This window comes from Mustela lutreola, chromosome 1 (genome assembly GCF_030435805.1).
Source record: "Mustela lutreola isolate mMusLut2 chromosome 1, mMusLut2.pri, whole genome shotgun sequence".
NCBI classification, from domain to species: Eukaryota; Metazoa; Chordata; class Mammalia; order Carnivora; family Mustelidae; genus Mustela; species Mustela lutreola.
Window position 1 is genome coordinate 236,999,253 of NC_081290.1, and position 27,118 is coordinate 237,026,370.

The 27,118-nt window shown below is 51.0% G+C and overlaps 1 protein-coding gene across 3 annotated transcripts; it reads right to left on the bottom strand.

Moving 5' to 3' along the window:
- Positions 1-752: 752 nt before the first annotated feature.
- On the bottom strand, positions 753-25,164 carry TRIM3 (tripartite motif containing 3). 3 transcript variants are annotated; one of them, XM_059134754.1, is made up of 12 exons: positions 24,974-25,161; positions 16,698-16,863; positions 10,416-10,647; positions 10,041-10,192; positions 9,668-9,848; positions 8,671-9,403; positions 8,443-8,546; positions 3,295-3,462; positions 2,953-3,121; positions 2,611-2,681; positions 1,459-1,599; positions 753-1,331 (listed from the first exon to the last, which is right to left on the bottom strand). In XM_059134754.1, the coding sequence occupies exons 2-12, from the start codon at positions 16,826-16,828 to the stop codon at positions 1,179-1,181; spliced, it is 2,235 nt and encodes a 744-aa protein (XP_058990737.1). In that variant the 5' UTR covers positions 16,829-16,863; positions 24,974-25,161; the 3' UTR covers positions 753-1,178. The 3 variants fall into 3 exon arrangements, with proteins under 3 accessions (XP_058990737.1, XP_058990730.1, XP_058990742.1); XM_059134747.1 differs by having other exon boundaries at positions 25,000-25,160; XM_059134759.1 differs by lacking the exons at positions 753-1,331; positions 1,459-1,599 and adding an exon at positions 1,606-1,853 and having other exon boundaries at positions 25,000-25,164.
- Between the last annotated feature and the right edge of the window lie 1,954 nt (positions 25,165-27,118).

Consider the following 27,118-nt stretch of genomic DNA (forward strand, 5'->3'; position numbering starts at 1 on the left):
TCTCTGCCAGTTACCATGCCAGATGCAAGGGGCATAATGAGTAAGGAGCGACTTTCAGGTTAGGAGTATGACAGCTGTAGATTCAAGTCCAGGCTCCGTTCTTCATCAGTCCTATGCCCTATTCCTCTGAGCCTCAGCCTTGTATAGAGGGAGAAGTCACAGTCCCTCATAGGCCCTGCCTCCCAAGCATTGAGTGCTGGTTGTATTTATTTCCAGAATTGGCAGCCAAACCCTGGCCCACGACAACTCAGGATGCTAGGACCCCCATTCCACCATGGAGAATGGGCAACAACCGTAGAGTGGAGAAAAAGCAGGGTTCCAGGGCTTCATCACTGAGCTCAAAGATTGGCTTTGCAGTCTCTCACATGCAGCTTCCACCTGGGATTAGCCCCAAGGTCCCTTACCTGGTCTTGGGCTTCCAGGATTACCAGCATACCCTCAAACTGTACTCCCTGCAGCTGCTGGCTGTGTTCTGGGCAAGGATCATTTTCCCAGGTTCCTTCTTAGCTGTAGGGCAGGCAGCCAAAGGACTTACTGTGTCTGCAGGAGATGCGGGCCTGGGACAGTGATCTGGCAGGTGCCTAAGAGCCCCAGGGTTCACCCTCCCTTGTGCTCCATTCCTGAAACTTTAAAATGTCAGGGCTCTTTGGGAATCTGGATCCTCTGCCCAGATATGCCTGTCTTTTAGTTCAGAACGAGTCCCAACCTCCTGTACCTTCACAGCCCCACCCCACAAGAAAGCAACAAAACCATCTTGGTGAACACATTTACTTAATATGGGGGGTGGGGTATTGCTGTCTCTGTCAGTGTGTACGGGGTGGTAGGGAGACAACCAGAGGGACTTCTGCCCTGGAGTAAGAGGCTGTTCTGGACCCAGGCTGGGGGTGGGTGGGGAGCAGACTGATGGGACAGGGCAAGTATGTAAAAGGTGGAGGGTAGGTGAAGCTCTGCACACATCCTTGGGACCACAGTCCAGGCCCACCCAGTCACCAAAGCAAGAACCGAATAAATAAAGTGCAACCGTGGGGTTGGGAGAGAGGGAGAGGGAGGGCACCGGGCGCACCCACGCCCACAGCCCACATTCAGTGCTGCCAGGTCCAGCCCACCTCCTGGCCAGACCCTCTTGTCCAATCCCCCCATGTCTGTCCCTCCATGAGCCAGGCAGAGCCCCTGTTCAGCTACTGGAGGTAGCGATAAGCTTTAAAGCAGTGGTTGCCAGCATCGGCCACCACCACGTGTCCATCTGAGGTCAGTGCCAGGCCCTGGGGGCCATACAGTGGCTCTGCAGACGTGTTGATGTAGGACAGGAAGGAACCAGAGCTGTCGAATACCTGGAGAGTGAGTGGACAATGGAAAGAGAGGTGAGATCAGGCAGGTGGGAGGCATTTCCAGGGAGAGGGGGAGGGGTGCACAGAGCACAGCAGGTAGCCTCACCACCCAGCCATCCCGAAGCCTCACCTGGATGCGACTGTTGCCCCAGTCAGCCACGATGATGTTCCCGTTGGAGTCCACTGCTACTCCCGTGGGGGCGTTGAACTGCCCATTGCCCTCGCCATGGGAGCCAAACTTGAAGAGGAACTCACCGTCGGCACTGTACACCTGGCAGGGGAAAGGGCTGGGGGCTGGGGAAGTGGCCTCAGGCAGAGGGCAGGGCCTTAGAGGGGGCAGGGTCAAGCCCCAGGGCTGAGGACCCCCAGATCTGTAGCTCCAGCCCAGTTCTTCCCAGGCTTCACAGCCATGCTTACCACTGCCTACTGACTATCTCCAGGTAGTGTCCCTCGGACAGATCAAATCCAACAGCTCAACTTCCCCCGTGCTCTCTTTCTCAGTCATTCTCAACTCCACCTTCTCCCCTGCTTGATAACCAGGGAATTCACACAACCTGCTGATTCGATCTCAAATCTGCACCCCACTGTATATATTGCCACTGCAGTGGTCCTCAACATTTCCCATCTCGATTACTACAGAAGACCAATCTCCCTGACACTAGTCTCACCACAGCCAGAGTAATCTTTCTAAGATACAGGTCTGCGGGGCCCTGCAGCCTGCAGGACTTCAGTGACTCCCCACAGTTCTTGGGAAGAGAACAAGCCCCTTGAGACTCATTGGCACTTGAACCACTCCCCTCTTTAAACTCAGTCTGAACTACCTGTGGTTTCTCAAACACACGTAAGTGTTCCTCCCGCCAGTTCTTGGCTCCTCCTGTCCCCTTTGCCTGAAGTCCTCTCCTCCTCCTCTCCCTTCTGGTGAATTCCCCTGCTGCTTTAGGGGGTTCTCCATCACACCTGAATCAAATGCTTCTGCTATGCCCTCACACAGTTCCCTGCACTTCCCTACCACACAACTGTAACAAAATAACACACTGTGATATGCTACTTCACTTCTTCCCTGCTAGACCATTACTAAGAAGATAGACAGCGTATCTGCCTTGTTCATCACTGTATCCCCTGCTTCCAGCATAGTGCCTGGGACAAAGCAGCCATGCCATAAATGTTTATTGTTCAAATGAATGATCTTAAGGTGGTAGCGGGGGAGGTGAGGCAGAGAGGGGTCTTGTCAAAGAGGAAAGGATGTTGGGACAGTGGTCATAGAAGGCAGGAGGACACTGACCTTCACCGAATGGTTATGGAAATCCGTCACTACAATTTCATTCTTGTTGTTCACAGCCACAAAATGGGGCCCTGAAAATACAAAGTGGTTTCTAAGGCAGTGAGCTGGGATACGGAGTGGGTTGGAGAAGAGTATCCAGGATGACAAAGTTAGGCTATTAGAAGAGGGCTGAGGCCTCAGAGGCTGACAGGTGCCTCTGGGATGATGGTACTAGGGTACAGTAAAGGGACGGGGGTCCTCTAAGGCCAAAGTATAGGAGGAGGGGTGGTTAAATCTGGGGTAACCAGGATAGCTCTCTGGGGCTGGCATATCAGAATAGATCTCTGAATTGTTCCCTAATACCTGCAAAGTGACGGTCGGTGGCCCCGCGGCCCCCAAAACGGCCAACCAGCTTCCCATTGGGTTGGAAGGTAAAGACGCAGCAAGACTTGTTGTCGACCACAATGATATGTCCGTTCCGGTCTACAGCCACGCCTTTGGGGCCCATGAGGCGGCCAGCTCCAATCTTGGTCTGGAGGAAGGGAATACCATTAGGTGCTTTATCCTGCCTTGTGGGGAGAGTAGTCCCAGCCTGACAATAAAGGAGAAGCTTGGGCTGGGGATGGACCATCCCAGGCCCTAACCACCATGCTCACCTCAGCTGGCCACCACTAGTGCAGAACACCAAGACCGTAGGCCTCTTACCTTGAATTTGCCCTCAGGGGAGAAGATGCTGACCCAGCGGTTGTCATAGTCTGCCACAATAATGTCTCCATTGGTGTCCACTGCCACACCTGTGGGGCGCTGCAGCTGCCCAGGTGAGCGCCCTCGGACCCCAAAGCGGAATTTGAACTGGCCTTCATTGGAGAAAACCTGGAGCAGAGGAGCAAGGGAAGGAGCGGGGAGGAGGGACGAGACTGTGGGCACAGAGGGAAGGGAGCAAGATCCTGAGGGAGGATACCCCCCCCCAATCATTCAGCCATTCAACAAGCACTTACTGACACCATGCTGAGGGGTATAGAGAAGAATAAGACATAGCTGCAGACCTGAGGTGACATGCAGCACAGGCATGATGAGAGAGACTCTAGGAACATGATGTGACGGGGGAGGGTGGATGGCCAGGAAAGGACTGGCCTGAGAAAGGACTATCTGGTTTCATGACCTAATAAGGATGCCAAGAGACAAACCATGCTGGCCAGGACAGGAAGAGGAAAGGCATTTTAAGTAGAGTGAACAGTATGTAAAAGGCACAGTGTCCAGGATGGGCACTGGTTGCCCAGGGTGGCTGGACTGCAGGGAGCACTCCCATGAATAGCAGAAGTAGGGTTTTATCCTGGGCGTAGTGAGGATTTACTGAACATTTCTGGGCAGGGGAGTGATAAGATGAGATTCACTTTTGTGGTATAACAAGAAATATACTTGGGCTTTGTCCCCAGTGCCTGGTGCAGAGCTCCTCAAACCCTTGGAATTTTCTGATTAATAAGAGTGTCTTTTGTCATTCACAAGGAGCCCCTTTTGAGCTTATGCTAATGGGGTGACTTAGGATGGGGCCCCTACACAGCTTCAGGATGGGGCTGGTCACCAGAAAGACCAAATCATTAAAGGGTTGGAACTTTCAGCCCTATCTACCAACCTCTGGGAAGAAGAGGGGAAGGCAGAGGTTTGATGTGCTCCCAGGTTGGTGCTGGGAGGGTGGCACGCCCCAGTTCTACAGGGACCAGAGTTTCCACACTAGAGACTCTTCTAGACCTCCCCATATGTACTTCTCCATCTGGCTGTTCATCTTTATCCTTTACAGTAAACTGATAGACATAATTAAATGTTCCTTTGAATTCTATGAGGCACTATAGCAAATTAATTAAACCTAAAGAGGGGGTTGTATGACCCTCCAATTTATATCTGGTCAGTCAGAAGCATAAGTAACAACTTGGACTTGAGACTGGCATCTGACATGGAGACTGTCTTATGGGAAGTGATACTATCTCTAGGTAGACAGAGTCAAAATCAGTTAAATTTATAGGACACCTGGTCAGTGTCCACTGAGAGCTGCTTGCTGGTGTTGGAAAAAACACATGGGAGCTTTTAAGAAACAGTACTCTGGCTGCAGGGAGGAGTCCAAACTGGGCACTAGCTGGGCAGTCAGAGGTGTTGCACTGGTCCAGGTGAAAAGGGATGATAGCTTGTTGCAGGGCACTTGCTGGAGCAAAGATGGACTCAAGAGACATGGGAGGAAGACAATAAGACTCAGTAGTGGACAAGAAAGGGTGGGGTGGAGAACGAGGATGAGCATATCCAGGCTAAGAGGCTGGCAATGTAACCTTCTCCTAGACAGAATGAACCTTCCAACCTTTCCCCCACTTTTACCTCCTCCCTTAGCTGCCCAACATGCTCAGGTCTCCCCATCCTAAGAGTACCTCCTTTAAAGTCCCTTTAAAGCTCCTTCCCTCCACAGCCAAACCTTCTTGTTTCTCCTTCACAGCCAAAACCACTCACTATACAAGCCTCACATGCTTTGCTCTGTTACATGCTCTAGGGACACAAGATGAGTCAGAGCCAGGAGCAGCCTTGGGGAACTCAAGTTCTGGGTCTTGCCCTGCTCTTCCATCTAGACCTGTTCCTTCCTTACTGGACTAGGCCCCCTGCCCCATCCCCACCTCTTAGACCTGAAGGGATGTTTGAACTGGTCCCCCCAGCCAACTTCAACTCCTCCTGATGTGGACTTCCAGCATGCCCTCAGCTGGCCGGTCAGCCCAATGGTTGGAGTCTGCCCTGGTCCCCTGTGGCAGGCCAGCTCTAGCCATCATGAGAGGCAGGCACCCTGAGCAGAAGAGCTGATGTCAGAGGGACTAAAAGGACCTGACAGATTAGCAGTGAGGCTGTGTGACCGGCCCCCGCCCACCTTCCCCACCAGTTTGAGCAGCTCAGTTTCCAGCTCAACACTGAGGCTTCGTGGTGGCGGGCGGTGGGGTGTCTAGCTCCTCCCTTCCGCTCTTATCCCACCTGTGACACATGGTCAACTCCTATTCATCTTGTGATTCTCAGAAATTTCCAGGTCACTTCCTCAGAGAAGTGTTTCAGGACCAACTCCAGGCCCTGAACCAATACACACAGGTAAAGGCAGGCCTCCACAACCTACACTTCATAGTTTTCCTGTGAACGACGGTCACTCCTGCAACTAACTGCTGAGTACCCTTATCTCCTAAGGAGGTAAGCCTCAGGTGAGACAGGGACTGGCTGCCTTTGCCGCTGCATTTGCACTCCTGGCACAGCAACGGGCACATGGAAGGCAGTCAATAAATGCATGAATTCCTCAGCTCGAGCTCACACAGAGCTGGGCATCTCCTCTCAGCTGCTGCACAGCCATCTCACGCTCCCCATGTGCAGATGGGAACTCACCAACTGATAGTTCGGCCTCCTCCTAAATGGCAGCACCCGCGACCCATTGCCCCAGGTCCTGCCATTCTTGATCCCCTCTTCTCCCTTGACATCTGAAAGCTCACCAAAACCTGCCATATTTGCTTTCTTAACATCCCTAATCCGCTGGTGCCTTAGTTTGGTCCCTGAGCTATACCATGGTTGCCCTTAGTAACTTCAGGATCTGAGTCTAGTGGGGTGGGGGGAGCAGAGAGACTAAAAAAATAAGACAACTAACCAGTGACTCTGATAAAGAATGAAAAGTGATACAGCAAAGGCTGAGGAAACTCAGAGAAGAATGTGATTAATATTCTGCCTGAAGAAAATGAGGAAGTTTCCACAGAAGAGCTGATAAAAATTTTTTATAAAGACTATTTTTTTAAAAGACTAAGACTATTACACAAGGATGTAATATATACAAATCAAATTTTTCATTCAAAAATCACAAAATGTTTTTTCTCTCCTGTCAGCTGATGCTGATTCGGCAAAACAAAGGGATCTACCTCAGCTGTCACCATAGACAGTCCAAAGGAGGAAAAGTTCACAAGGCTATCAAACCTCATGAATGGGGAGGGGAGGCAACATCTATCTGGGAGCCTGAAAGACCCCAAAATAAAGGAAGCAGAAACTCAGCTCTGGAATCCAAGAGCCCACCTCCTAGCAATTATGAAATTAGGAGGCAGGTGGGGTAGGAGCGAGAAGGAAGGCTGCTGTAGGAGCAGCAGGTATCTGGAGAGGAGAGGGGGCCCCCCAAGGCCCTCCCTCTCAATTCCCCAGTCCCTCTTCAGGGAGACAAAGCAGCATACATCTTTGCGTGCATGTGAGCACCCGTGTGTGCACACCAGGGACAATTTCCCAAATCTCAGCCTTTTGGACAAAAAGCCATCCCTGGCATAAGGAGGAGAAAAGGAGTTGGAAGGTGGAAGGTGGGACTGAGTAGGGCCTCGGCACCACCCCTCCCACCCCACCCGATCCCTCCCTCACTGTCTAGGCTGGACTGAAATGTTTCCATGTGCTGCCCTGCACCTCTCCATTCCTCTGCCCTTAGGAATAGGGGAGGAGTAAAAGCAGGCTGGACAGGACCAGGAATATGGCCATGGAAGAGTTCCTGGCACCTTCAGCCTGCTAACATGGAAAGCAGGGGGTGGGAGCAGCTGACATTGAGGTGACAGACCTGTGGCAGGGGTACTCAGATAGGGTCAGGAAGAATTTTAAATTTATAGGTGTTGTGAAGCAAGGATCTTCAAAAGAAGTTTTGCCACCCGATAAAATGTTTTCAAGAACTGAAGTGCACGGTAGTTAGAAACAATCCAGAACAGGATAAAATCAAAATTCCACAGCATCCTCTCCGAAACTGTTTACAATGTGACCTCAGCTACTCAGCTCCTAATAGTAATCTATGTCCAGCTGCCTGGGATACTTCCAGCTCCCTTAACAACCCCCTCCAGCACTCTTCTACCTTCTGGCTTTTGTTTACAGTCTCCACCTGGACAATGATATTTTTAACAATACCTAATATTAGAAGGTTCACCAGGTGTCAGACACTGTGCATTAAGTCATTTTAATGCTCCCAGCAACTCCATGAGGTATTCTTTTCCTAATTTTACACGAGTTAACTGAAGCTCAGAGAGATCACGTGACTTGTCAGTAAGTGGTAGAGCTGGGATTCAAGCCCAGGTGTCCAGTTTCAGAGCCTGAGCTTTGAACTGCTGCTGTACCGTCTCCGAAGCCAGTATCTGTCACTAGCCTCTGGGCTCAATACAAGGAAAAGAGAGAGAAAAGCATGCTTCCTGGCTTTAAGGAGCTCAAAGTGCAGTGAGGCCATGTCCACTTGTGTTGTGCAGCAGATGCTTTCATCAGGTATGTGAGGGACTGGGAGCACCAGGGACAGGACGACCTGTGAGGCTGCACTATAGTTTAGCGTCTAGAAAACACCTCTTTTCACAAGTTACCCCCATCTGACTGTCTAGCCAACCATATGTTTGCAGAGACCAGCAGAGACAAGATACACTCTGGAGCCAGGCTGGTACAATGAAAGGAAAGCAGGGAGCCTGCATCCAGACCACGTAGGGACAGGGCAGAAAGGAAGCCCCTCAGGTGAAGGATTAAACAGAGAGAAGTGTATGAAGAATGAACCAGATCTTTGGGGTCCATGAGCTTGTGTAGCCTGAGGCCCAGCCTGGGAGGTAGAGGCTGCAAGCATAGTAAAACCCGTGCCTAACCACTGAAGGGGCGGCACGATAGTGTTGCGACCAGTGGGAGTGGATAGCAAGTGGGGGGCTGGTGAGGGATCGTGCTATGATTCACTGCTCTTAAAGTACTGGTACTATCTTCAAGGGCTGGTTCATCTTTCAAGAGGTGACCAGTACACTGTTTTTTCAGGAGGCTGTAGTTTGAGGACCTTTACTGGCATCACGGGAGAAGAGGAAAGGCGCTTACCTGGATACATTGGTTGTTACTGTCTGCTACCACTATCCGGCCGCTGCTAGCTGCCGACACTCCCTGTAAATTGGTGAATTCGCCCTTCTCTCTTCCTCGGCTGCCTGTGGGGAAGGCAGGGAGGGAAAACAAAACAGTTCGCTGAGGTCATTTAGAGTCACCTTCCCAATCTGCCCTGCCCAATATCCTGAGCCCAACCCATCTGGCTCCGCCCTCAGCCTTCTGTACCAACACGGAAGACAAGCTCGTCCTCAATGGGGTTGTCCTTCCGTTTGCCGCCCGTGCTGTACATGGAGCTGGGCCGACGCACGGCCTTCTGGCGCACGTGGCTGCCCGGGCCGCCGGGGGACTTGACACGGCGCTTGACGTCGTCTGGGGAAGGTGGCAAGTCCCCAGGACGCAGGGCACGCACGCGGAAGGGGCTGCCGCGCACCGGTTGTCCGTAGAGCAGCACTGAGAGGAGCAGCTCGCCTTCGGCGCGCGCGGTGTACACTAGCTCGTATGTGCCGTTCTTGTGGTCCACCACCGGCACAGGAAGGCGCGTGCCGTCGGGGCCGGTGATCTCTGCGCGCAGCTCGGCGCTGCCTGTGCGCACCAGCCTCCCGTCCTTGTCTTTGGTAGTGACGGTGAGCGAGGCGGGCTGGCCCACCAGCGCCTGGCGCAGGCCCTCGCCCGTCGCCACCGTCTCGTGTGCAGTAGCGCTCGTGGTGAGCAGCGCGCCAAGATTGAGCACCGACCGCCGCAGCCCGTCGACCTCAAGGACTAGTTCCAGCTGCGCGTTCTCGTGTGGCCGCTCCGGGAAGGCCTGGGCCGCCAACGCCGCCAGACGCTCTCGCATGTGCTTGCGCACTAGCAACACCTCCGGAGCCGAGCCCAGGCGCAGTGCCTGCTCAGCAAAGCTGCAGCTGCTGCCGATGTGTTCTTGACCCTGGCGCAGTGTGTCTAACTGGGTCTGCAACACCTGAGGAGGGGTTGGGGGAGGGTTGGGTGCGCACACTGGCACCGAAAGGGTCTCTGTGATTCCTCATGACCTTACAGTACTATAGCATGAAGGAAATGCAAGAGGGTGAGTATGGACAAGGAACACAGATACCGCGGTACCTATGGGGCCAGGTCAGGGGGCAGAAAGTATAGTATGGGGGAAGGGGTGCCCAGGTATGGAAAGCATGGTGGCAGTAAGGCCATCTCACAACGGATGGTGGTAGGGAAGGGTGAACAGACGCACCTTCTGCTTGGCCCCACAGATGGCCTCCAGGTCGCTAACCAGAGCCTGCTTGCGCTGCTGCAGTGCTTGCTCCAGGTCCTCGAAGGCTGCGCTGATCTGGGCTAGGGCCTCTGCTTTGCGCTCCTGCAGCTGCTGGCTGATGCCCCCCACTAAGGCGATAGCTGCGGACAGTTGTGGCAGTCTAGGGAGGGGAAACATCTCTTAACCAGGGTTGCCTGAGGATGGCTTCACCAAACCATTCCTTCTCAGGGCAGAATCTACTGTGTTGTCCAGGAGATCCCCTCCCCAACACCTCCCTGCCCTCCAGAACAGTTTTATTTCTAGCATCCCCAGCGTCCCGCAGCCCAGATTTCCCCCCCTCCCCCGCTCCTACCGGCCGCGCACCGCCTCGAGCTGGCGCTGCAGGGCCGCCTTGTGCTGCTCCACCACATCTCGCAGCAGCACGGTGCCATGCTCCCGGTGCTCCCCGGCGCGGCACTCGCCACACATGGCAGTTTCGCAGGCCTCACAGTAAAACTCCATCGTCTGGCGGCAAAAACGCTCCAGTCAAGCAATGGCTAGACACCAAACTGCTTTGCCTCCTCCCCTCCTGCTCTGCCCTTCTTGCCCTTCACCTTCCAGGTGCGTTCCCTACCTGGATCACTTATCCAGAGAGACACCCTCTCACCCACAGCCACTTGGCCCCTCCCACAACCGCTCCTCACCCTCCACCCCAAGTCCTGGCCTCACTGGGCCTGCTTGGGCCCACCTTGCCTTCATGGTTGGGGCAGGAGAGGGGGCGGCCAGCCACTGCGCTGAGGGGGTGGGGGTCCTCCGGGTCATGGGCCCCATCAGGTGCCTGCTGCATCGCCTCCATGAGGCTGCTGATGAAGAAGTTGTTCTGCAGTGCTGAGACACCCTGCTCGGGGAGGATGGATGTCTGCCGACACACCGGACATGACAGCGTCAGGCTCTGGGCAGGTATGTAGTTCTGGAGGCATCTGGCCAGGGAGGAGGGGGAGTCAAAGAAAGGAGGAGTGGGCAAAATCAGTGCACCCCTCCTCGTGCCTTCCAGGAATGCCAATTCTCCTCACAGATATATACTTCATTCTGTAATCTATCTGATTAGCACACATGTCTTGTTCTGCCAACAGGTGTGAAAGGCCTCACCTTTCACTACTGAGTAAAACACAGCCCTGATCTCTCTCAGAAGAGCAGACAGATCTGCATTCCTCACACTGCACAAATACAGGCTCACCTTTCACAGGTGTTTACAAACCATTCTCATAGAAAATGTGCAACTAGCCCCTCCTCCCATTAACTCATTAAACATTTACTGACTGCCTACTCTTGCCAAATCTGGGCCAAGCTCTGGCGATAAGTAGATAAACCACAGTACCCATCTCTAAAATATTTCCAAGTTGAGAGAGGAAAAAAAGTCACAGTAAGAATTTATAGAAGTAAATAGTATAATGGTAAGGGCATGGCAACTCACAGCCAACTCGCAGCCTGGAATTCAGCTGCTGGGTTCAACTCCTAGGTGGGTCATCTATGAGACCCCTGCTAAATGACATACCTTTTATGAGCCAAGGATCCTTCCTTTGTAAAATGGAGGCAGCACAGACTTCACAGGGTATTGGAGGGAGGATTAAATGTGAATTGCTCACATGCCAACTCACAGCACTATATATTGTAGGGTATTAGTATTATTTATTATTAACATAAAGAATACTGTACATGCAATAATAAGGAAATGTGTAGAAGGGGCATCTGGCCCTGGGAGGGGTTGCTGTGGACAGAAAAGCCAGAAAAAGCATCAGAGGATTTAAGCTAAATCGTCCTGGATAAGTCAATGTTAGCCTAACGAAAGAAAAGTACAGGGAGAAGAGGAAGGGTGTTCCAGACCCAGAAGGTGGCCAGAAACTGCATCATGTAAGTAAGGAAGCAGTGTGAGGTGGCTGGAGATCGAGTTTGAGGCAAGAAGCGGTAAAAGAAGTCCAGAGAGAGAAGCATAGAAGGTCACATGGGCCACATTAGGAGGTTAGAAATTATCCCAGGGACACCTGGGTGGTTCAGTTGGTTAAGCATCTGCCTTCAGCTCAGGTCATGATCCCAGTATCCAGTTATTCTGGGATTGATCCCTGCTTTGGGCTGCCTGCTCAGAGGGGAGTCTGCTTTTCCCCTTCCCTCTGCCTCTGCCCCTTCCCCTGCTCATGCATACTCTCTATCTCTCGCTCTAATAAGTAAAATATTAAAAAAAAGAAAAAAAAGAGAAAATATCCCAATAGCAATAGGGAACACCAGGAGCATGGTACAGCCAGGTTTATGTTCTATTATCTTCATTGCCTCCGAGAAGGATGAATGTGAATGTGATGAGACAGCATACAGCATCATCATCATCGTCACTGTCATCCAGTTACTGTTTATTAAGTACTATGTGACAGGTCCTGTGCTTTATGCTTTATGTTTATGTTAATGGACTCAAAAAGGGAAAGCTGTCCAAGGTAACAAAGCCAGTGAGCACTGGAGTCTGGATTCAAATCCAAGGCAAAACATGTGCTTAGCCAAGATACTCTTGCAATAGTCTTGTAAGAGATCTTGCAGTAGATGAGAAAAACCCGGAATTAGGCAGTAGCAATGTAGACTATGAACTGGAACAAATTTGAGAAGTATTTAAGAAGTACAGCAGTAGGAGGTGTTAGGTCTGAGAAGATATAGGGAGTGAAAGATGAGTCTTGGTTGACTCCCAGATTCCTAGCTTAGATGACTGAGTGGATGGTGCTGACAGTCACTAAGATGAAAAACACAGAAAGAGGAATGGCTTATAAAGGCATTCAGCTTTGACCTGGCTAAGTTTATTGGAACAGTGGTACATCCAAGTAGTAGGGGCCCAGAAGACAGCTGGGGAAAAGGCAAGGAGAGATGGGGATGGCATTGACATCGAGGTAGCTTCTGTAGCCACAGGAGAGGATGAGATCAGCCCAAAAGGCGTGTTCAGTGAGAAAAGCAGGATAGAGCAAATATGGAATGAGAGCAAAGAGGAACCAGCAGAGAGGTAGGAGGAGAGACACTGACAAGACAGTAAAGTGGGTAGTGCGTTTCTAGAAGGAGGGAAGGATCAGTGATCAGTGTCAAAGTGGCTGAGGAGTCAGGGAAGGTAAGGACTGGAAAGAGGCTCCCTGAATTTGGCCGATGTGAGAGTACTTTTGTTGGTAAGGAAAACTGGGGGCAGGGGATAGGGAGTACCAGGAAAAGGAAAGCTTGACTGCTGCTGGTTGAAAACTGAATGAGAGGATGGGAGTTTGAGACAAAAGGGGCTTGAGGGACTGCATGGCAGCTATCAAGGAACAAGGAGCCTTGGGCACGTTTATCAGTTGCACAGCCAGGAGAGGAGACATAGAACCAAGAAGAAGCATGGGCAGGGCTCTGGGAGGGGGTAATGGCTCCGAATGGCCTGAGGAGGAGAAGTGGACCCCATTCTCTGAGTGGGGGAAGGGGGAAAGGGAGAGCACAGGGGTGAAGTTACAGAAGATCCCTCGGTTGCTTCAGGCAAGATCAGCTGCTAAGAGTGAAGGAGGGGTTCAGAAGACTGGTGAGGGCTGGGATTAGTCACTGAAGGGAGGAGGAGAGGAAGCTTTCTAGAAACACACAGCCCCTGGCTGTGTTTGGAGACCACGAATCTATGGAGGGAAGATCTTCATGGTGCACACTTTCCTATATCCCCAGTCTCTTAATGTTCTCTACACCTCTGGATCTGCATTAATTAAGTTTTATTTATTTAACAAACACTATGTGCCAGGCACAATTCTAAGTGCTTCACAAATATTAACTTATTTGTGACCTAGTTTTTCCAGCAGTTGTCTCAAGTAGAAAGTGGTTTCGTCTCATACTCCACATTCCTTAGGTCCAGAAGGTGGGGTTGAGTCTTCCCCACCCACCCTGTAGCTGGAACATTTCTGTTCTTCTTCAGCTCTTTGGAAGCTCATGCCTTCTGTCTATACCACTCTCCTGTTACTATCTTCAGTTGCTATCATGGTTGCTGAAGTGGCTGAAGACTTTCTTCTGACTCACTCTCTTCTGTTACTGCTGACCCCCAACACTGTCCCTCCCCCACCATATACATACACTCCTGCCATCACTCTCAGGGGCTCTGACATCTACGAGGTGATCCATCCAGCATCAGGATCTCAATTCCTTGACCTCCTCAAACCCAGTGATCTCTTCCTCCACTTCACCTCAGCTGTCCCTTCTCATGCTCTCCAGACCTCCCATTTCTCATCGCAAGTCACTGCATCAACCCTGAAATCTGAATTTCAGCCATTAAAATCTGTCCCCCTGCCCAGCTCACTGAATCTGGGGTTTCCCCAGCAAAATACCTGAGAACTCATCAAGACCTCATTCCTACATGTTCAGCACACCTGGCTTCCACTACCTTCCTAACTGGTTTCCTCTTTCCATTCTTGCTCTTCTGTAATCCATTCTCCAACACAGCAGCCAGAGGGAGCTTTAAAATCTAATTCATGTCACGTTAATCCCTTGCCCAAAACAAAAACAAAAGCCCTCCTCCAATTGTTTTCCATTGCGTTTATAATAAAATCTAAACAGTTTTCTAAAACCACCAAGTTCCTCAATGAACTGTCCTGGCGCTTTTAGACTTTACTTCATTCTCCTCAGTCAGCCACATTCATTTCTTTTGATCTCTGAACGTGCCCAGATTACCCCTTCCTGAAGGCCTTGGCATGGGTTTTTCCCATTGCCTGGAACAATCTGCAAGTCTGTCTCCTCATCCTCAGGCCTCAGGTCAAATGTCACCTCCTCAGGGAAGCCTTCCCTGATGACTCTATGCAGAATAGCCCCTGGCCCAACCACCCCCACTCAATCCTTGCTTACTTTCTACAAAGCGCTTAGCACAGGCTACAACTCTCCCGTTCAGTTATTTTTTTTTTTCAAAGATTTTATTTATTTATCAGAGAGAGAGAGAGAGGGGGAGAGAGCAAGCACAGGCAGACAGAATGGCAGGCAGAGGCAGAGGGAGAAGCAGGCTCCCTGCTGAGCAAGGAGCCCGATGTGGGACTCGATCCCAGGACGCTGGGATCATGACCTGAGCCGAAGGCAGCTGCTTAACCAACTGAGCCACCCAGGCGTCCCTCCCGTTCAGTTATTTGCTTGCTTACTGTCAGTCACCCCCCACTAAGGCATAAGCTCTTAGAGAGCAGGGACCAAGAGATAAATGAGTAGTAGTTAACAGGGAAGGCCTTGCAGTCAAAACTGGATTCAGACCTCAGCTGTCTACTTACTGTGGAGCCTCAGAAACAATTCTTACTCACTGACTCTGAAGCCTAGTTTACTCCCCTCTAAAATGGGGATAATAAAGTATCTATTGTGAGGATTAAGGGATTCAGCACATATCTATCACTTAGCCAGACCCCGGCAAATAGTAAGCAATCGATACACTGTTGCTACTGGTATCATCATTTCTCGGGCACTGATTTTTTCCAGGACTGCTCAGTGATCTGGGCCTGAGGAGGAGGAAGTGCAGAGATGTTCAATTACAGTTGTGATCCGGGGTTGAGCATCTGCTGCAGGGGTTCAGAAAAGAGCAAAGACCCGAGGGAACTGTGGCATGGTCACATAGGTCACAGAGATGGTCAGCCTGGCACGGGTAGGAAAGGATGGAGCTGGCAGCTGGGAGAAGGAGCAGTTGAGGTGGCGGGACGTCTAAACCTAGTCAAAGCTGGTATAGTGGCACTGGGGTAATGGGATCCAGGAGTGGGATATCAGAGTTTATGACCACAGAAGCGATATTGTTCTGGATGATGGCAAGATCCAGGCATCCGGAAGTGGTATGGAGGATGCGTCTGGAAAAACAGTTGAGAACCAAGAGGCCTAAATGAATAGTGAAATCACCCAGGTTGATGGAAGATCCTGGAAGAAGCCAGAAGGCTGGAACTGCTTACAGTTGATGACAGGGGGGAGAGCAGCAGAGCTGATATTTTAAAGAGCAGTGGGGCTGGAAAGGAAGTGTGTCCCCGTGGCAGAGGCAGCTTTCCATGAAGGCAGAAGGCAGCGGGAAGGCTTGGGTGGAGGCAATGGTACGAAGACCCCAGGACCAGAGGTTTCCTGGGGCCCTCAGAGTAAAGGTAAAATTCTCTGACAGGTCTAAAAGCCCCCTGTGGTGTGGGCCTCACATGCCGCTCCAACTTCACCCCAACCATGTCAGTCACACTGCTCTGCTCCCACCTCACCAGGTTTCCTCCAGGCCCCCTTACCTGACACATTCCCTCAGGCCACATGCCTGTCCCATGTTCTTCCTTCTGCATAGAAGGCTCCTACCACTCCCTTCACTAGTTAAGTCACCAACTTCATTTAGTGCATACTCCAGGTTGCCCCTCAGGGAAACCTTCCCTCCTTCTCCGAACTGTGACAGACCTTAGCTAAACTCTCATAGCTTAGCACTTTATTTGCAGCCTTATAAAGGGGGTGATATTTATCTATAGTCTGGCTATATGATCATTTGATTACTATCTTTCCCCTTTAACTACACTGAAAGCTCTTTAAGAGCAAGAATGACATCTGTCTGCTTATCATACCCCATGCCTGGGATAGTCTGGCACATAGTAGATGCTCAATAAATAAATACTGGCTAAAAGCCTAAAGGTGGGAAGTAGCTGCCTTTCACTCAGTGCCTCAGGACAACCATGAAGACAAGCAGGGAAGGACAGACTGTCAATCATCCTCCCACTGCTGACAAACTCTTCAGGTGCTGCCACTCATGGATGACGTCTCTGTCTGATGTCTCTGGCAGTGTTGAAAGCTGCTTGAGGTTTGGGAAGGGGCAGGGACTGTGGTCCAGTGTTAGCAGCTTCTGGTCCTCTCATACATCCTTGCACCAAAAGTTCATCTCCAGCAGGTTGGGGTACATCTGCTGCCCTATGTGTGCCTACATTTCCCTCCCTCCTGCACTTTCACATGTGCCACCTCCATCTCAGGCGGGCCTGCAAGGACTTCATACCTCCCCCTCACACATACACACATACACACACCCCCTCACCTCTCACAAAAGGTATGCAGGCAAGGCAGAACCTTGGGGCATCGGTAGCGATCCAGGCAGATGCTGCACACCAGGAACTGCTTGTCCATCGGCTGGACCTCTGGGCCAGGGCTGTCCTCCCTCTTCGCCATGGTGCCCACAGATGGTTCCCACCACTCACAGCAGCCTGTGTACAGAGAGATGGTCAGCTCCAGGGAGGCCCACACTTCCTCTCCCCACCTGAGCCCCACCACTCAAATCCCCTGCAGAAAACCAACTCCATTTCTTCCCTGCCAGAGGTAGGATGGGCAGTGACCAGAAAGCAACAGGGTGAAGTAGGTGGACTGAGGGGCCTCTGAGCATGGTGCTCTGGTTAAAACCACAGATGTAGGCTTAGATTGGGTTTGAAACCCAGCTCAGCCTCTAACAAGGTATGTGACCTCAGACAATCCATATAACCTCTCTGAGCCTCAGTTTCAAACGGATGTTTTGAGAATCTGCAATAGTGTATGTTGAGTGCACAGTACAGAGATGCCCACTTTTAGTGACACACCCATCCTTCACTTCCTCTGCCCTCCCCAAATCCTCCTCCAGGAGACCCTCTTCCTGGAGGGTCTCCCCTAACTACCTGTGGCTCTTCTACTTATGCTCTCAGCACACCTGTCTGGGATCATATTCAATCAGAATTCTAGTCAGTATCAGGTCTGGCGGAGTCTGCCTCTGGAATATCTTCTCCCCTTTTCTCCAAGCACATAGCTACTGCCCTCAGTCAGGTTGCCACCAAGTCTCTCCTGCGATACAGCGGCAGCCTCCTAATTGGTATCCTTGTCTCCTTGCTTGTGTCTCTCATCTAACCCCCTGGCAGCTGGACTGATGCTCCTAAAACACAGGTTCCACCTTGTCGCCTACCCCCTGTTAAAACCCTTCAGTGGTTCTCCACTGTCCAGAAGACAAAGTCCAGACTCCTCAGATTGGCCAACAAGGCTTAGCTTTGTCTGGCCCATACCTCCCTCTACTACCTCATGTCTCATTATTCTGTGATCAGTCACATTGGTTTCTCTTCAGTTCCTGGAAAACTTGTTCTCTTTTGCTTCTGGCAAGTCACATATTCTGTTCTCTTTGCCTGAGATCTTCTTCCAAGTCCCCATTTACCTGCTGGCTCCCACTCATCTTTTAGGTCCCCACATAAATGTTACTTCCTCCAGAAGGTCCTCTCTGATTTCCTGAAGTCTGGGTTAGGTATTCCACTTTTAGGTCCCTCCATACTCTGTATTTCCTCTATTCTAGCCTGGATATGCTATACTGTAATTTTCTCATTACTTCTCTTCTTCCTTCACTGCAGGCAGAGTTCTTTTTTTTTTTTTATTTTTATTTTTATTTTATTTTTTTTTTTTACAGAGAGAGAGATAACAAGCAGGCAGAGAGGCAGAGGCAGGTAGAGGGAGGGGGGAAGCAGGCTCCCCGCCGAGCAGAGAGCCAGAGGCAGGGCTCGATCCCAGGACCCTGGGATCGTGACCTGAGCCAAAGGCAGAGGCTTAACCCACTGAGCCACCCAGGTGCCCTGAAAGCAGAGTTCTTAAAGGCAGGCATTATATCTTATTTTTTAATTCCTAACACTCAGCATGGAGCCTGACATAAGGATTGATCCATATTTATTGAATTGATTCCATAATTCAACAAATATTTAATTAAGTGTCTACTTTGTGCAGGTGATGGGGATAGAGTGATAAACAAAACATATGGTTACTGTCCTTGTGGTGGGGAGTGGTAACATATATTTTATTTTATTGTTTATTTTTTAAAAGATTTATTTATCTTAGAGAGAGAGTATGTGTACCAGCAGGAGAGCAGGAGGGGCAGAGGGAGAGAGAGAACCCAAGCAGACTCCATTCTGAGTAAGGAGCCAGATGTGGGGCCCGATCCCACGACCATGAGATCATGACCTGAGCTGAAACCAAGTGTCAGACACTTAACTGACTATGCCACCCAGGTGTCCCGACGTATATTTTAAAAGCAAATAAACAAATATGTACTTATACATTGTGGGGGAGGAGAGTGCTAAAAAGAAGAAAGGCTCCTATGAGAAACAACACTTTTTTGTTTGGGTGATCAGAGAGGGCCTCTCCAACCAGGTAACTTTTAAGTTGAGCTCTGAAGAATGGAAGGAAAATGGCAGAGATGAGGGTGGGGGCATCAAGGAGTGAGGTGGGGGAAATCATTCTGGGCTGAAGGAACAGCGGGAATGGAAGTTCTTAGGCAGAAGGCTCACTGAGAACTTGAAAGGACCATGCGGTCAGTGCAAAGTGAATAAAAGGCAAGAGGTGAGTCTGGGAAGGTAGGATGAAACGAGTCACCAAGAACCTTGATGTTCAATATTGGGACTTTATACTAATTGGGGGTGGGAGGATGGCATGGTGTAATTTACAAAAAAAAAAAAATAATAAATTAAAAAGCTCCTCTGGTAGCTATGGGGATTAGGTGGAACCAGATTGGAGGCAGGGAGACCAGTTAGGAAGCTGCCTCAGTTCTTCCTGTCAGATGATGCTGGGTATTAGCAGAGATATAGGCAAAAGGGTAGACTTATTTGAAAAATATTCATGAGGTTGAATCAAAAAGACATCATGATGGATTGGGTGTGAAAAGAAAAAGGGAATGCCGATCATGAATGACTCCCAGGTTCCCACTTGAGCACGTGGTGGGCCATGCCCAGAGACCATGAAAGGTGAGGAACTGATGTGGGGCATTCTGTTTTCAGCAAGCAAAGTTTGAGGCGCTGTATGATATCCAGGTAGAGATGTCAAGTAAGAAACAGAATATATGCTGGGTAGAACAGAATCTGGCTGGCTACCGATTCGGAAGCATTGGCACATTAATGGCATTAAAGCAATGAGAATGGATGAGTCTACCTAGGGACAGAGAGTGCAGGGCAAAGGAGAACCCAAAGGAGTGGAAGAAAACCAGGAGTCCATGGACCCAAATAAATCCAAGGAAGAGAGTGATTCAAGAAATAAGGGATGATGGAGGCAAATGAAGACGGGAAAGCCCACCAGGTCTGGCTGTGGTGGCCCAGCAGGGGCAGCAGCGGGGCTGTAGGGGCTGAGTGATGAATGGAGACGAAGATACTAACAATATTGGCTGTAGACAGTTCATGAGAGAAATGTGGCCATGAAGGGAGGCAGAAAGACAGCTGGACTCCTTCAAAACACGCCATGGCTAGAATCTGGTAACCACTATCTGTGCCCAGCTAGATGCACCATAGGCTCTGTAAAGACAATGAGTGAGTGAATGAACAAACAAACGTGTGGGGGCCAGTCCAGAACCTTCTCCAGGTTTGGGGAGGAGCAGAAGAAGAGCTGAACTGCATATGTCTTATGTTTGTGTAAGGGTGGGCATGAGTAGAAATAGGATAGGAATGGCATCCCTGAGAGCATCCTTCCTGATGCAAGCACTGGCATTCTGAGGTTCTCCAGGTAGACCTAACAGCAGAACAACACAGCAGGAGGAGGACAGACTGAGGGTTGGTGGAAGGAACAGGAGGCTGGAGCTAAGCTGAGGCTCTATCTGGTGAAGGGGAGGGCTTGGGAGGAAGAGTAGGAGTGGTCTACTGGGCCCTGCTGGGGCAGCTGGATACCAGGCTCCGCCTCACTCCAAACCCAAGGGGCTCTCCCAGCTTGTCACACAGGGGCGGGGACTGGGCTACATCCAAGGACGGACAGCTCCTCCCTCCCTTCCCCTTCCTGCTTCAGTTCCCCACCCAGTCTTGCTGGGCATGCAATCGCAGAGGCCATCCCCCAGCCTGAATCACTAAGATTCCCTTCTTCTCTTGGGCTCCTACTCCCACCTCTCCATCCCATCATGTCCTGGAGATCTGGCCCCAAGGTCCTATAGGTGATGGTTTAGGTGGACTGATTTTCACAGAGCAAATTTGGAGGATCTTGAACTCAGGATTGAGAGTTCACCCTCCTTCCTCAGGCTGCCTACTGTCATCCCTACATCCCTTATTCCACCCATTTTTTATGGCTCAGTTCTAAAGGCACCTCATTTCCACATACAGCATTCACTCAACACCACTGCTAGAACGGGGAATACAAGGATAAATAGTCTCAGTGCAGCCTCCATGGGCTGTACACTCTTAAGAGATTACTACAAGGCAATGTGGAAGGGTCTGTGGGGGAAGCATGGGTTGCTACAGGAGCAGAGAGGTCACCTAACCTAGAGCTGGGTCAGGGGAGAGGGGTTACTGAAGGTTGGGGGTCAAGAGAGTTCTCCTGAAGAAAGTGTCATTTACGCTGAGAGCTCCAGGATGAGGAAGAGTTACAGAGCATGGTACTTTCTACTTCAGGAGCCTGAATCACACACTGACAGAAGAGGGCTAAGAAATGAAATGGAATGATAGGCAGGAGCTAGATCACACAATGTTTTGTTGGCCTTATTAAGGAGTTTAGACTTACTCTTCCCTGTTTGGGGAGTAAGCCTTTATTCAAAGAGCAAGGGAAACTTTGGGGTGGGGGGCTGGAGGGTGGGAGGGTTGCGGGGGTAGAGAGGGTTAAAGTATGAAGTGATAGAGCCACAAGAGTCACTTTTTGACTGCTGTGTGAAAAGTAGTTTAAAAGGGTCACCAGGGGAAAGGTGAGACTGCATGATATTCCACAGGAGGGGTGATGGTGGCCTTGACTAGGGGAGTAGCAAAGGGGAGGTAGAGAGAAGTAGATTTCATAGAGCAGAATCAACAGAACTTGATGACTGGTCGGTGGAATGTGAAGAATAGAGAAGAAAGAATTGGAGATGACTCCTTGTGTTCTGGCTTGGAAGAGGAGCAGCTGGATGAAGGGATGAAAAGTTCAGTGTTTTCGTGAGATAAATCTGAGGTGCCTATGGAGCATGTGAATGGAGAGGTCCGGCTGCCAACGGGAAAGGTAGGCCAGAGCCTGGGAAAGAGGTCAGCCTGGAGACAGGGACTTGGGAGTCACTGGTGTAGAGATGGTGCCTAGAGCCATGGAATTGGCTGACATGACCCAGGCAGCATAAGGAAAGAAGGGAGAGCCTGTGACTGTGCCCTGAGGAACCTTAAAATTTAAGGGAGAGGCCCAGGAAACAAAGCTTGCTTGCAAATAAATTGAAAAGGTGTGGCTTGAGAGGCAGGAGAAACCGGGAAGGAGAAATATTGTCAAGACCAAGGGAGAAAAAGTTTCATGAATAAGGGAACAACCTTCATTGTGAAATGCTGCAGAGAGGCACTAGGATCTAAAGCAGAAGAAAGCTGTCTTTAACTCTAGGGAGCATGGTTTCCAGAGGCTGGAGGAGAGGAAGCCAGATCCAGAGGGCTGAGAAGGAAGTTGATTGTGAGCAAATGAAGAAAGTCAGTGCTGACTCCATTAGATCCTTGACATCTGCAAAGGATATGTTTCAAGGCTTTTCAGTTTCTCCAAATTCTCACACAGCATCCAGTTTCCTCCAAGACTTCCTCCTACAACCTCATGAGAGTCCCAGGACACATGATTTACACAGCTGTGGCTAGAGGTAGGTGACCAAGGCATTGTTAGAAAATGATGCAAGAGGTCAGTATGGCTCACTTACTTCTTAAAATGACTCAGTCCTGTATACTAACCCCCAAGTGTATTTGATCATTTGAGACCTCAGCAAAATGACAATGACTGCAGGTTACAGTTTCAGGGGTTTCTCTGGAACAGAAAAATCCCTGGAGGAGGAAAAGTCCTGAATGCCAAGGAATACTTTAAGTCAGATTGACTAGGAAGGAAAGTGATGAAATTCACAGTGCTTTCTCCCCCACCACTGCCAGAGTGAGCAAGTGGATGAACCGTCCAATCAGCTGATTAGCCTAGCAAACAATCAGACTGCCCTGGGCATACTCTGGACCAGGCTCTTCACCTGGGAACTGGAGACACAAAGCAGAGACAGATGTACACCATGCCCCTCACAAGTTCTCAGACTAGTGTGGGAAAGAGACATGGAAATATACAACCGTAATGTGTTGTCATGATACTGACATATTCAAACTGTTGCGGCTGAAAAAAGAAGGAAATCTCTAACTCTAAAGGTGGTGGAGGAGAATAAAGGGGGCTTCCAGAGGAAGGGATATATGAACTGAGTCTTGCAGGAGCTTGACAGGTACATTGGGAAAACAGTGAGTAAAGGAACAGAAGCATGAAAAAATTAAGAAACATGGACCAGTTGGGGCAAGAGAGCAAGACTCAAAAGGGCAGAGGTTGTACTAGGTGTGTTCATGATTCACTTGCTAGGGGTTCTCCACCTGCCCATTCCTTAAATGTCTAATTCCCCAGGGCTTTGGTCAAGGGCCTCTTCTCTTAGTTTCATACTCTGCCTGGGAAATCTCATCATCTCCCACGGTTTCAGTTACCATCCACTTGACTTGCAAAGCCTTATCTCCTTTGCAGAAAACTTTTTTGAACACCAGGCCCGTCTATCCAACCATATCTTGGACATCTCTACATGGATGATGCACAGAGATTAGTCTAAAACTGATTTCATCTTCCCTTAACCTACTCTTTCTGCTGGTATTTCTCCTCTCAATAAAACATACCACTACCTACCTGGCCACGTGAGCCAGAACCCTGTGAATCTTCTCAATTCTTTTTGTTCTTTTACCTTTCAGATACTAGCTATGACTATATTCTTGATTCTGCCTCTAAAATGTAACCAAGTAAAAGGTCACGAGATTTAGGAAATAGCCTTGACTCTGTCACTAATCTCACTACTGCAAGGTAAGACTCTGGGCAAGTTCCTACTCCATCCCCTTACTTATATATTGGGATTGGAGGGGGGGTCTTTTTGTTCTCCAAATCTGTGTTTCCCAAGGTTCTCTTTCCAGCCAAAGGTCCCTACAGACTGTATTATGTGCCATGATTAAATCCCACCTTGGGGATTTGATTGCTGGTTTCCACAGTAAGACTAGGTGTGTTAGAGGATCGTTGTAGTTGCCTCTCACCTCCCTTCCAAAACAAATGTTTGCTAAGTTTAGGGCACCCATGACACTCTCTTTGGGCACCCTCTACTCTAGCCATATGGTTTTGCTCTGTTTTTCTGAACATGGACTGTGGGCCTTTGCTTAAGCTCTTCTCTCAGCAAGAATGCCATTGTCCCCTAAGTGGCTGAGGCAGCACCTGGCACACAGAGGGTGCTCCGTATATGTTGGTGACAGGAGAGCCATGTTTAAATCACTGCAGTTCCCTCTCACCAGACAGAGAGGCAAAAGCAGAGTCAATAACAAGACAAGTAAACAAAGTTCCAAGGAAAAAGACATCTACTTAACATAAAAAAGCTCTTCTACAGCATAAGGTAGTTAAGTGCTCTGTCACTGGAGGCATGCAAGCCAAGAGAGGCAGGGCACCTGTCAGGCCTGCAGCTCTGATTCCAATTCTGCAGCAAATCAGAGCCCTACTTAGGGGATGAATGGGCACTGGTGAGCTGGACAGACAAACAGGGAAAGACCCGTGAAAAAGACCTCTGCACCCACTCCTACCTCGCAGATCTCATCTTCCTACTGGAGCTAGTTGTGGGTTTATGCTGTCCACATCAGAGACCCCCACACCAGGAACAAGCCCAGAACCTGCCTTCAGTCAGACCGACCTCCCTGGGGTGCAGCCTGCCCCCCCAACCTGCAACCATCTGTCCCTGCAGGTTTGCAGCCCAGGATCTGAAGCCAAGTCCAGAAGGGAGGCGGCTAGAACCAGGGAGGGGCCTGGGGTCCTCCAGGCGGGGCCCAGGCTGAAGGGGAATCAAAGGGGTCCTTTCCTACAACAAGCAGCCCCCGGATGAGGCTTCCTGTCCAGAGAGCAGCGCCAGAGGAGGAAAAGAGTGTCCTCCACCCGGGCTGGTGGGCTTCTGGGTGCCTAAGGAGGATGAAGGGGGTGGGGGAGCCAGGGGTGGAAGTATCTGCACCAGGGAGAAAGGAACCCCTCAGACGAGCTGGGCCACAAGATTGCAGAGTCCCATTCAGCAACCCCACCCGCCACACCACCAACACCCTCGGCCGAAGCGTTCGACACCCTCCACCAACATACACAAGCCCCCAAACCTCGAGCTCCTCCAAGGAACCATCACCCATCCACCCGCGCCTCCCCCCTCAAACATGGACCTCACGTGAGCAGCCACAGCCCGAAGAATCCCCCCACTGCTCTCACGGACACGGACACGCCTCACGTGGACAGAGACAGAGCTTTCGAAAAGCATCTGTGCCCCCACCCACAGACACTCGGACAGACACAGCGCCGTTCGGACTTGGACCCGGAGCCAGGCAGACAGGGATACAAACGCACCCCTGGGGGCCGCCCGTCGCACTCACCGCGGCGGAGCAGGATGGGAGGACCAAGGCCCAGACTGCGGCCACTCGGAGCGGCCCGCGGCGCTGCCCCCACTGCCAGCGCCCGTCCACCCGGCCCTGCCCGCGGCGCCGCCCCACGTCCCGCGCCTCCGCCTGTCCCCGCGCCGGCGCCGCCGCCGGACCCGCCGCACAGGCCGGAGGGAGGGGCCGGGGCGGGGCTGCGGACCAGCCGGGGGAGGGGGTGGCTCGGGTGCTGAAGACCCACCCACGCCCCGCCCGCCGCGGCGGAGGCCCCGCCCGCCTCCACCCCACCCTCCCGGCTCCCCCAACCCCCTCGAGGCTCAAGCGGGAGCTGCCTCCGCCGGCGGGCTGGGAAGCCGCGTGAACCGGATCCCGGATCCTAATCCCTGCCAGCGGCTTCTGGCTCCCAAAGCCAGGGGCTCTGGGGCAGGACTGCGTAGTAGGTTTCAGGGACTGGGCTGAGGCTCCGTCACGATAACGCAACTGGGCAGCAGAGATTTCGGACTCTGGAAGCCGGTCCGGGCCCTTCAGGAGGTGCACTTCCCGTCTTTCTTGGGGCGCACCTTTGAAATAAGCTAGCGTGATCTCTACTGTGCAGGGGCACACAGGGATAGTTGTACCTCGGCACGGATCCTTGGGAGGCGGAAGGGTAGTACCCAGAGCGCTAGGAGAAGGGGCGGACGGCGTGAAAGGTGGGGGGACTGGATTTGGCTGTGTATGCCTGACTCTCCCTCAGGAGCCCCCTCGCCAGATTATGGTTCAGACCATCCAGCGATTCCCTTCCACACTCCAAAAACCAGAGCAATTCCGAATCATCGCATTGTGGAAAAGCAGCCCCAGTGGAAAATTATAATAACAGTTAACAGGGACTGAGTGCTTATTATGTGTCAGAAACATAACGAATCACTTTACATATATTGTCTCCTTCAGTACTTATAATCTTAATAGGTATCTTCTTTTATTAGCTGTGTTTTACAGGGGAAGAAACTGAGGGCCCTTTGGCTCCTCAGACATTAACCTTCATCAGCTAACTCAGCCAGAAAGTGGTGTGTAACCAGGGTTTGAGCTCTGCTTTAGAGCCTGCCTCCAGTTACCCGCAGATTCAGTACCTTTCATGTTGGAAGTCCCCAGTGGCCCACAAAGTGGGGGTTTATATGTGAAGCACCCAACCTGGTAATCAAGCTCTGGTCAGATGGCTGCAGGCTGACTCAAACCGAGAAAGGCTGCCTGGGAGCTGTAGAATCAGTGGCACAGAGCAAAATCAGGCTGCATGGATCTCAGTGCTCTAAGAACCTGCTGAGTGGGCTGTCCTCTTCCTCCAACCCTCCAAAGGTAGTGCAGAATGCTGAAAAATTCTGGAGCTCTCCTTGGTTGAGGAGCACAGAAGTGGTGACACCTGGGCGCTGACTGAATTGAAGTGCTGCTGGGGGAGAATCCTTGCCTCAAACAGGGTTGATATGGGCTCAACACCTGGGTGCACCCTCACCCTTTCATCCACCTGATGAGTTCTGGTGGCCAATACACCTGGGTGCACCCTCACCCTTTCATCCACCTGATGGGTTCTGGTGGCCAGTGCTGGTGAATGAGCCTCAGGGTTCTTGCTTGCTTTTCGGTCTGGGGCCAGGGTTACTAGACTACCCAATGTGAGGGGTCCAGGGTCTGTATACTGTCTCAAGCCTCATGAGCACTACTTCCCTCAATTTTAGATTTCTCTCATGTCATCAAATATGTGCTTGAGAAAGCTTTACAGCTCCCTTTCTCCTAAAAGCAAAAGTCCCTAATCATAAGCCTGAAGAGGCCCAGTGTGGCCTCCTCACTGCCTCACCTCTGTTGTCCTTCTCTAGCCTTTCCCCTTCCACTTTTCATTCCAAACTGAATTCCTCCCAAGTCCTATCAGGGCCTTCTCATATGCTGGCCTCTCTGCTTAAACTGCTCTCTCCCTGTTTGCCTGGGTCTACTTGCCCTTCAGGTCTTAGTTTTCAAGGTGACAGCCCATACGCACTCCAGTCTCTGCTAGATGTCCCTCCTCTGCACTCCCACAGCTCCCTGAACTTCTGTATCCTAGTATTCATCACTGCATTGTAGTTGCCTGGTTACTTGTCTCTATCCCCCACTAGGC

What these genes read in the sequence shown, in the direction of transcription:
- TRIM3 (XM_059134754.1), bottom strand. Translation starts at nt 16,828, where the DNA reads ATGGCGAAGAGGGAGGACAGCCCTGGCCCAGAGGTCCAGCCGATGGAC. An exon ending in CTCGAGGCGGTGCGCGGCCG is followed by an intron (nt 9,849 to 10,040) that starts GTAGGAGCGGGG and finishes TCCCCTCCCTAG; the next exon opens with ACTGCCACAACTGTCCGCAG. An exon ending in CGAGCTTGTCTTCCGTGTTG is followed by an intron (nt 8,547 to 8,670) that starts GTACAGAAGGCT and finishes CCTTCCCCACAG; the next exon opens with GCAGCCGAGGAAGAGAGAAG.